Source organism: Primulina huaijiensis, chromosome 4, assembly GCF_012295235.1.
Source record: "Primulina huaijiensis isolate GDHJ02 chromosome 4, ASM1229523v2, whole genome shotgun sequence".
Lineage (NCBI taxonomy): Eukaryota > Viridiplantae > Streptophyta > Magnoliopsida > Lamiales > Gesneriaceae > Primulina > Primulina huaijiensis.
This window is the reverse complement of record NC_133309.1, coordinates 1,515,501-1,526,437: the sequence shown is the minus strand read 5'-3', so window position 1 is coordinate 1,526,437 and position 10,937 is coordinate 1,515,501. Positions and strand designations below refer to the sequence as shown.

The window sequence follows — 10,937 nt, the reverse complement described above, 5'->3', positions numbered from 1 at the left end:
ATGAACATCATAAAAATCCTTATGTAGAAAGTTTTTATCTACTTGGAATTCTTTTTCTATAACATTTAGTTCATTAATTATATTTCTTGTTATTGAGGAAAAAATTGGACTAGTTGGATCTTGTTCTGATTCAAATTGTTGTTCTGGAATATTTAATTGTCTTCCTATCTTATTTTTGGTATATATATGTCTAGGTATTTCTAGAGATGTCAATGGGGCGGGTATGGCTAAACCCAAGACCCGTCCCACGAAGAAAACTTGGACCCATTACCCGCCCCACCCCGGGTAAATATTCTTCGGACCCCCCCACCTCGAAAACGAAATGGGGCCGAGTAGACCCGCGAGACCCGTGAGATCCGAATTTTTTTTTAAATGAAAACAATAATCTTCTTATCACATGACTGAATTATGAAACAAACAATCCTCTAAATACAACACAATAGAAAACTAATACTTAATAATAACAAACAAATTATTTTCACGACATAATGAATCACATAAAAAAAAAGAGTTACTAGCTCTCCAATAAAAAAGTCTTGACATCCTCAAAAATAAGTCATAACAGAACTTAAACAGATCAATGTAAAATCAGCGAGTAAGCAATCTTTCAGACACATTATCCAGGATCATCTTCCTCTTCATCAAGAATGGTGGGACAAGTTGGTAAATTACTTGAAGAATTATTTACAAAATTAAAGAGAGAAAGTACATTGAAAAGATAAAACTGTAATTTAAAACCGTAAAAAAAATGTAATTTAAAGAGAGAAAGTATAGTAACAAAATTAAAATGAAAGTACAATGACAAAATAAAAATGTGATTTATTTACCTTCCACGTCACCTCACAACCATCTTCGCGAGCACATCAATTTATATCCACATATATGGGGCGGGTATGGGTTGGGTATTATAGGACCCATGACCCGCCCCATACCCAGACGGGTCTCAAAAATTGGATCCGAGACCCACCCCATAACCCATTTAGTATGCCCAAACCCGCCCAGATGGGGTGGATCCATTGCGGGTCTGGGTAAAACCCGGACCCATTGACATCCCTAGGTATTTTCGATGATAATTTACATTTCTTATTATAGATTTGAGTATATCTGAAATAGAATATCTAGGTTGGGTTTTATAAGGAGAGTTTATTTGTGATATTCTTCCTATCTATATTATTATATTATATTATTAAGTGTGAGATCTTTTGAGTAACTACTTTAGATGATACCAAAATTTTAATTCTATAATTACCCTTCTTATCCTACTAAAACCTCCTCAAATCACTCTATATTTTACATTTAAAAAAATCTAAACAAAACTTCTCTTTTAAATCGAACAACCCTTCTAAATTGAAAATAATTTTGTTTTAATTGTTTAGTGTTATTTGATCAAATTAAAAATAATAATAACACGGATGTATTGGATCTGAAGGAGAATCTATTGTATCTGAAGGAGAAGAATCATCAGATCTACTATTATGACTACTCTTATCCTCGTACATCATCTTCTTCACTTAATTCGATCGCATCCGTTAAATTCATGTGAAGTGACATCATGGCGACTTCCGCCGTTGGATCAACCGCCGATCGTCTCTCCGAGCTCCGGATCCACGGCGACGATGATTGGACCACCGCAGCACCGTCCGGTCTCCGAGAAAATCTCTCACTCCTCTCGGCTCAACAGGTCCTCTTTATTCCCGAAGATTTGTGTTCGAATCGATACTTTCATGTGTCCATAAGTGAATGTAATTGAATTGTGATTTGTGAGTGACTGTGATCTAGGAATTTATATATTCTGGCTGGAAACTCTTTATATCTAATGGAACATAGTTTATTTCTGTGTTGTACACGTTTCTGTATAGGCAGAGATGGTTAAGATATTTGAAGTTTAATTAATTTCACAATGTAACTGAGTTGTACATTTGGCATTGGATCTAATCTGAGATATGGATGCGCTTATGCGGATTTATAGGTTGAGCTGGCCAAGATTTTGCTGGAAAATGGACAGAGTCACTTTTTCGAGCATTGGTCCAACCCTGGGGTCGATGATGACCAGAAGCGTGCATTTTTTGATCAAGTAATTTTATGTTTATTTTGTTTCTTTGAGTTTTGATGGGAATTCTCATGTCGTTCTTGTTGAATTTCGCATAGATATGGCTTGTTTATTGTTAAATGCATTGGTCTGATTGATATTTATAGTGGTAGTCGTAGGTCTTGTTTCTCATGATCTTGTTCTTTATTCTTGCTCTATAACGGGATCAGAGTATGAGATTTTATATGTAGTCCTCAGCAGGTCAAAAATTGGTTCTTGATTGAAACATATGTCAATTTGAATGTGTGCAGCCATTCCTCTGGATATATTGCCGAAGAATTTTAGCTTATCATATTTTAACATAAAATGATGGCTGAATATCATAATGGGCTGTCTTGGATTTTGTGTTCAGTTAAATTTTCTCGTTGATTTTATTTTCGGCTTATAGACCAGAACAGGAGGTTTAAAAGGAGAAAGAGTAAACAATCTTTTATGTTTATGTGAAAAATTTCCATTTTATATCTCTTTTGTTTCCCAGCATTCTGTTTGGAATGAGATGCTTTTCCCTGTCCGTGTTAATGTAAATGTCATTCCATAGAATCACGTAATTTGAGGTGTTATTTACTATTCTCATTATTTTTCCCAGGTCACTCGACTTAATTCTAGTTATCCTGGGGGCTTGACATCATATATTAAAACTGCTAGGGAACTTTTGGCAGATTCAAAAGCTGGGAAGAACCCATATGACGGGTTTACACCTTCTGTAAGTGATCTCTGTGAGTTTATGATATGCTGCAAAGTTTGTATTTGCACATGCTTCTTCTATGCCTTTAGAATTTAATAATACCATAATTTTGTGCCAAAAGTTTTGATTTTTATTAGCTCAAATATCTTTCTGTAAATGAGCTTCTAGAATTTGTATAGATGGTTTTATCCCTCTTTATTTTAGCCGATTGTCTACTTTGGTCAAATAACATAATCTATCAATTATTTGTGAGAATGGGCTTTGTACCTCCTTTCTATCGGCTCCCGTTTTAAATCTTCATCTAGGAATTTCCACTTTCGTAATGTTTGAAACCAGCATTTTAGTTAATTTTGCTACCATCATGTGACAGGTGCCATCTGGAGAAGTTTTGACTTTTGGTGATGATACTTTTGTTCAATATGAAGAGGCTGGCGTGCAGGAAGCTAGGAAGGCTGCATTTGTCCTTGTTGCTGGAGGTCTTGGAGAACGTCTTGGATACAACGGCATAAAGGTTATACTTCATAATTTGTTGAATTATTTCTTTTTAGGTATTCACTTGTGTGATCTATATGTAAAGTCTAACATGACATGGATATTTTTTGAAATATATGTTTATGATGCCATTTTAGTTGACAATTAATAAAATAATTTTTGTGCTAGTTCTTTTGACAGTATTGTCTTGTCTTTTCCAGGTGGCGCTGCCTTCTGAATCTACAACAGGAACATGTTTCTTACAGCATTACATCGAGTATATACTGGCCTTACAAGATGCTAGCTGCAGGCTGACCCGAGGTTTGTTTATCAATTTGTTTTGGACAAGTTTGGATTGTTCATAAATCTTAGGCAGCAGAGACTTTTACTAGTGAAGCTGTATGTTTACTTGTGCTAGACCTCCAGCACTCTTTGCATCATTTGTTTATTTTTCTAGAACTAGTGAAATTTTTCAGAAATTGCTCCTTGTACATGGAAAAATATTTTTTGATGAATATATATTGTTGTCATCTTTCACATTTGAGTTTAGGTCATAAATTCTGTTCTGGGAATTGATCTTACTAGGTGAACACTATTTATCCGCCAGTTGTAGAGTTATAATTCACAATTTCCTTTGTCCAATATAGTGTTCAGCTTATCTGAGTGACATTCCAATTCTCAGAATACATGCATGCCAATTTTCGTGTGTATAAATATTTCTGCCTCTAATATACTCCATAGTGTTGACTTCAATACAAGCCTGTTACAACCACATATTTCTATCGATTTACCAACAGCAACACAAGAAACTAAGAGATAAGCTGAAATTTGATGGCATATAATGGAAATGTGTAGATCCCAGAGATTGACCTGACCTCTGTGCAAAGAGATTTTCTCTCTTTTACCCTAGTCTAAGCTAGTAATCTCATTCAAACAAAATAACAGTATGCTCGACTCTAACCAACTCCACACTCTTATAGTTTCTTTTGCCCCTTCCCCAAGACGTTAATTCTAAACTAGATAATAACTTCGGCCCAAATTATTATGGCCAAATGTACCTAAGTCCCTAACAAAACCGCATTATAGGCAACATAATGAATCAGTGAGTTAAGCTAGTAATGTTGCTGGATGGAACAGAGTAATTTTTATAATTTGCATGTATTAGCCAGTTGTCTCATATATTTTTATCGATTAATGACAGGTGAAGGACCGACAGAGATTCCTCTGGCCATTATGACATCAGATGATACTCATTTACGCACCGTAAATCTCTTAGAGTCAAATTCTTATTTTGGGATGAAACCGGCACAAATAAAATTACTTAAGCAGGTAATCACCTCATATTGTCTGCCCTGTTCAGCGGTATGCCCAAAACGTGCTGAAATAACCAAAATTTTCCCTTGACCACTTCTAGGAAAAAGTTGCCTGCTTAGATGATAATGATGCCAGGCTAGCTGTGGATCCTCAAAATAAATACAAAATCCAGGTGTGGCTCTGTGTCCAATTCTTTTTCACTCAAGGATTGGATAGGTCAGCTCACAATGAAGAAGTAAATGTCAATAAAAAATATATATACCTTTTGAGATTCTTTGTTCCAAAATTTTCAGACAAAACCCCATGGTCATGGTGATGTTCATTCACTTCTTTACTCAAGTGGACTCCTTAAAGAATGGTATGTTTAGCCCATGGATTTAGCTTTATCAATGGCACGTTGTATGCAAAAGGACAAGTTAACCGTACTCTTCTAAATGTTTTCTCTTTTCTGAAAATTGGCTTTATTTTGTGAGACTTACTGCGTGCTCTTTGTATCAGGCATGATTCCGGTCGCAAATGGGTTTTGTTTTTCCAAGATACTAATGGTCTTCTATTCAAGGTTTTGTCGAAAGGCAGTGATCTGATGTGTCTATGTTATAAGTGGTTAGTGCTTTTGGCTCTGAAGCAAACACCTTATTCTTTCACTGTTCTGTTTTACAGGCAATTCCAGCTGCATTGGGTGTTAGTGCCACCAATGAGTACCACGTTAATTCTCTTGCAGTTCCTCGAAAAGCTAAAGAAGCTATTGGAGGCATTACAAGGCTCACTCATCAAGATGGTATATTTGTTAATAACATATTGATGTATGCCTCTTGGGAGGGTGGATAGCTTGTATAATTTTGTTTGACTTTGCCAAGGGAGGACGATGATTATCAATGTGGAATACAATCAACTTGATCCATTGCTGCGTGGTAGTGGGCATCCTGAGGGAGATGTCAACTCTGAAACAGGCTATTCCCCCTTCCCAGGAAACATAAATCAAGTATGTATTTTATTTTTATTTTCATTTTTTGAATTTCCGATGGTTTTTTGTTTCTTGAACTCGTCCTGCATGGATAATGCCAAAGTTCTTTTGACATTCTGGGCCTCTTTGTTAGACGGGTTTTTATCCAGTAATAGGCCATTTTGAGGCATTCATTTTCAAAGAAATCAACTGAATTTTATTCCATCGTCATTTGTTTCTTCATGTTCGAAGTGTTTTTAGAAATACTGCACTTCCTTTTAAGTAAGTTAGACCTGACTTGGCAGTTTATGAGATGCAGTTGATTTTTGAAATTGGCCCTTACATGGAGGAGCTTTCAAAAACAGGGGGTGCCATAAAGGAGTTCGTTAACCCCAAGTAAGCTTTCTTCTTTTCTTTGGATAACAAACTACAGTTGTGATGGAATGGTACTTCACAAGATCAGCTTATACCGCAGGACCGCTCTGACTCTGTTATTCATAAAATAATTGGAAACAAGAAAAAAAACACCTCTATATTTCTTTTTCGATGGATTAATAAGATAAATTTAATGATGACTGTAAGATTCCTAATACAATTTTATAATGACCGATTCTTGATCCCTGTAACTTCAGATACAAAGATTCTACCAAAACTGCATTCAAATCCTCTACTCGACTTGAATGTATGATGCAAGATTATCCCAAGACGCTTCCACCTTCAGCTAGAGTTGGATTTACTGTAAGTAGAGGCTATGGCTTCTCAATCTTTGAATTCGAGTTAAATTCTCCTTCTCAACTACATATCATTATGTTTTGTTAATAGTTCCATGTGTAAACTATTAATGTTTTGTTGTGTTACCATACAGATGATGGAGAGTTGGTTTGCTTATGCGCCTGTGAAGAACAATCCTGAAGATGCTGCTAAGGTATGACACTATTTGATTGTTAATAAGCATTATTGTGCCTACATCCACGGCCATTAAGACTGTCCTGCATGAGGACTCCAACTGAATAATACCCTCCTTGACTTTATTCATATGCCTTCATGTGCCATCAGAACTACTGTGTTGCCACCAATGCAGCTAGTGGGGTGGCACCAAGCCACCAAACCTCCAATCTCTCGAAGGAATTCATCCCCATGCATGGACCGGTGACAATTTTTTGAACCGGATAAGTAGTAATTTTAAAATAGTTTAGGTCTTTTTTTCCCCTCGGCGTGAACTATATTTAACAAAAACATAAACTACATTTTTCTTTTCGACGCTTTGCATGATCAAATGTCAGAGTGTGATTTTTGTTTCATATAGAAGTTATTGCTAAGAAGCCTAAAATTTGCTGCTCCAAACTATTTTGCCCGTGGCTGTCACGCACGAATATGGACTGGCTTTACTCGTCCCTATGGTTTTCCTTCCTGATGACACTTGAAGAGTTATGGAATAGAAAATTGAGGTTCTCATACATGTTTTTTTTTGCACTAAGCTATAAAACACCATCCGATGATATTTTCTCAGTGGATTCTATTCTTATATTTGGTATTGATTGACATTGCTCACAGTTGATGGAACTCTGGCTGTAACAATTTTAGTTGTCATGCTATTGAAGGCTTGTATTTTTTTGTTCAATATGTTATAAAAGTTATCTAGTCACTGACAAAAAATTGTGGAAAACTTGTATGTGATTCTGCATGGTTGCATAATCGGATGATATTATACTGTTTTACAATCAGACTTAACTTCATTATTTTCTTTTTCCTTTCTTCTTTTAAATTTTAATTTTTTCTTAAAAAAAATCATTGGAAGTTTTGTTTGATAATGTCTCTTTTATCATCTCTCTAATGTTTTGCAAATCTTTTAAAGGTACCTAAAGGCAACCCATACCATAGTGCTACTTCTGGAGAGATGGCCATATATAGGGCAAACAGCCTTATTTTGAGAAAGGTATGTAGTTCTATTAAAGACTTGACTAAGTTGAAAAATCACGTGGAGCATTATCGTTACACAAACAGTAATCCCAAACCAGTTGAGGTTGGCAACGTCAAACTTGCTCATCCCATCTTAACTTTCAGCCCTAAATCCAAAATTTATTTTATGTCATGAGAATGTTGAACCCTGATTCTACATTTTTTTTTTTTTGAAAAACCCTGATTCTACTTTTGGTTAGTGATTAGTTATGTAATTTGTGAATTGTGAGGTAAACTAAACTCTGAGGAAAAGAAGACCGTGATATCAAATACGAATCGAACATTGATTGCTGCAGACACAACATGAAAATCCTAAGAATTAGATTCTTTCATGCAATCAAACTCCAAGAAACCTATGCATGAATTAGATTGGAAAGAGTGAGATTTTAATCTCACGCCTCTTTGTTTCCTTGAATCCAACTTTTTTTCCTTATCATGTAAATCCTAGCATGTCATAATTGTCTTACACGTGACAAGATTTCGTCCCGAAGTAGAGATCTCTCTTTTCCAATGTGCTTTCACCTCATGCGAAAGTCCTGTTTAGTACCTTCAATACAAATAGGATTGGGCTTCCTCTCCTTCCCCACATCCATGCTTCTAACAGTCGAAGTTGGTTGAACATATTCAAACCATCTTTAACATCTTAGTGTTGTTATCTTCATGTTGTTCCTACAAAAATCGTTTTAGTGCCTATGTGGAAATGAGAGATTTCATAAAATAATACACTGTTTAGACATAAAGTGAAAAATCCTGTTGATTTTGCACAGGCTGGTGTTAAGGTTGATGATCCCATTCGCCATGTATTCAACGGACAGGAGGTGGAAGTATGGCCTCGTATTGTGTGGAAGCCTAAATGGGGGCTCACATTTTCAAGTATTAGAAGCAAAATCAGTGGGAATTGCTCCATCTCACAAAAATCCACTATGGTCATAAACGGGCAAAATATTTACCTCGAAGATCTCTGCTTAGACGGTGCTCTTGTTATACTTGCCGTTGACAGCGCAGAGGTAAGGGAAGAAATTAGAAACGCTCGATCAATCAGTAAAATCCTAATCAACCATATTTCATACGTTTTATTGATTTTGCTAGAATATGACAAATCTTGCCTCAAAAGAACTTTTCTATGTAATGAAATATGAGAGGAAAGTGATTTTTAGATGGATTTTCGATATTTGAGTGATTAGATTATCTCACTTCTGAATTCTTATTGCAATAAAAAATAAACCACAACTATAGATTCAAACACGTTATGCACGACGATTTAACTGTGCCAATGTCATTGTTGTTGTTTATGCGAGTGAACCAGGTTAAAGTAGGGGGGTCCGTCAACAACTCGGGGTGGATCCTGGATGATGTTGATTACAAAGATACTTCATTACCCGAAGAAGTGAGGATCAGAGGTTTCAAAGTAAACAGAGCTGAGACTTTGGAAAAAACATACAATGAAGCAGGAAAGTTCGTGTTGAAACCATGAAGTCTTTGTATATTTAGCCCTCAATTCTTTCATTTCAAATGACGATTATTTGTTATTCTTTGTAATAGAAGCGATTAACATATAATTTTTTGAACTGAAGATTTGGAAATTATGGGAGGGAGTTTTGATCTGAATTGCGGTTCAACTCATTTTATGCTTCAAAATTAACTATTTTTTTGGTGTTACTTTATATAGTAGGAGCTAAAATAAAATTTCACAAAGTACTTGCTTGTATTGCAAAAGAATTTAATTAGATTAACATGTTCCAGCTTTTGGAAAAAAGAGGAATCAAAAGGGTGCGATGATACCGATAAAAGTCGGAATTCATTTAAACAAACAATTTAAATGAGTCGGGTTGAAATTTTATCACCATATTTAAAAATGAGCCTACACAAGATTTCCAATGCGAGTTGTGAGTCCAAGTCGGCCGGGGTACGGCAGACTCTCGGCTGAGGTAGGGTTCGCGGGTTGAGACGACAAAAAAAATTGTGAATTTTATCTATGTTATTGTTAGAATGGAAATGTGACACAATCACATTGAGGACGGTAAACTGTGACCATTGTCAGTAAATAGATTTTAATGAGCAAAACATATTTGTCCTTGATAAGAATGTTGTTACTGCTTGATTTTGTGCTTTATACTAAATAATCGAACATGTGATTATAAGTAATTTTGTTTGAGTTCTCTCGTCTTATATGTATTTCCATAGATGAAAATCGATATAAAATATGATACTAAGATATCATATTTAAGTACTAATTGTTTCACATTAGTATAAAATTAAGATTTTGAGTATAAAATTGAAAAATATATTAATATCAAAGTGTTTAGCCCAAATCTTGAAAGATCCCAATTATAAGAAGCCTGCAGAATGTGGAGAGGCTAAATGGACGAACCCAATAAAGTGTCAGTTGAAAACCACGATTTACTTTTGTAATGAAAGTTGTATTGCTTTAATAATGTAAAAGTGTGAAATCAAGAATTACAAATTTTATTGGATTTGTTTAGAAATATTTATTTATGAATGATAAATTCAATTAATTGTACGGATTTTTTAATATATATTTTTTAATTTTTTGGTAAGTTGATTAATCTAACTGGGTCGGGGATTTTCTAGCCCAACTCACCTTAATGCATCACAAACATAAAACATGGTATGCTCGATTGTTAATTGAATATAAAATTACTTAGTTTAAAATATTTATTTAAATATATAATTTTAAATTCAAAAAAAGGCATAAGTAATTTTATAATTAAATATAGTGGTAAAATTAGGATTTTTTTAAAACAGTATAAGATGAAATAAAATCTCTAAATCGCTTTTTTTTTTCTTTGTTTGCAAAAATTTTAAATACTTTTCAAGATTAAAATCCAACTATCACAATTTTTTTGGGAGAATTACAACTCAGGTCACTTATATTTACAATTCTGATATTTTATGTTTTCAACTTTCAATTTTGGTAATTTTATTACTTTTCATCCAAAATATTGACGGAATATTACACATCAAACGTCATGTCTGCAGCAATTATAATTACGAAAATAACTTAAATATTGTTCAAATTTTAAAAAATCATCACAAAAACTCTTGTGAGAACGCATTAATTTTGTGAGACAAATCTCTTACTCGTCTTGATCTATAAAAATTATTTCGTCTAACAAATATAGATATGTAAAACTTTCTATTTTTAATTAACTTTGAACAAACTAAAATTAATTAATTTCCTCATTAGATTTTTAATCAATAAATTTTCCTCATGTGCTAATGCGATTTTGAATGCCCCTAATTAGGAATATGGTACGAGAATCTCGATGAACAAAAGCGTACCGTACACGTCCCACAATCTCACTCGCTTCTTTGCTCCAATCCTGCAGTACCAAAAATAAAACTAAAGTCGCATTTATTTTACTTAATCTCGAAGAGTCGCATTATGTAAAATCAGTTGAAACCGGAGGACAACGTACTGCAGAGAGCTGCTACAAATGCTTTTCTTCTCCTGT

General features: G+C 34.5%; 1 protein-coding gene across 1 annotated transcript; it reads left to right on the top strand.

The window, feature by feature from the left end:
- The first annotated feature begins 1,486 nt into the window (after positions 1-1,486).
- LOC140975141 (UDP-sugar pyrophosphorylase-like) lies at positions 1,487-9,099 on the top strand. The gene is made up of 17 exons (XM_073438692.1): positions 1,487-1,681; positions 1,970-2,074; positions 2,676-2,792; positions 3,145-3,285; positions 3,467-3,566; positions 4,447-4,574; positions 4,660-4,731; positions 4,853-4,917; positions 5,058-5,118; positions 5,220-5,337; positions 5,417-5,541; positions 5,822-5,898; positions 6,135-6,240; positions 6,368-6,427; positions 7,358-7,438; positions 8,229-8,468; positions 8,768-9,099. Exons 1-17 carry the CDS (start codon positions 1,553-1,555, stop codon positions 8,933-8,935), a joined length of 1,893 nt encoding a protein of 630 aa, XP_073294793.1. The 5' UTR covers positions 1,487-1,552; the 3' UTR covers positions 8,936-9,099.
- Positions 9,100-10,937: the final 1,838 nt, after the last annotated feature.

Coding starts and splice junctions, on each gene's coding strand:
- LOC140975141 (XM_073438692.1), top strand. CDS start 1,553: ATGGCGACTTCCGCCGTTGGATCAACCGCCGATCGTCTCTCCGAGCTC. Junction 1,682..1,969: donor CACTCCTCTCGGCTCAACAG/GTCCTCTTTATT, acceptor GCGGATTTATAG/GTTGAGCTGGCCAAGATTTT. Junction 3,286..3,466: donor TTGGATACAACGGCATAAAG/GTTATACTTCAT, acceptor TGTCTTTTCCAG/GTGGCGCTGCCTTCTGAATC.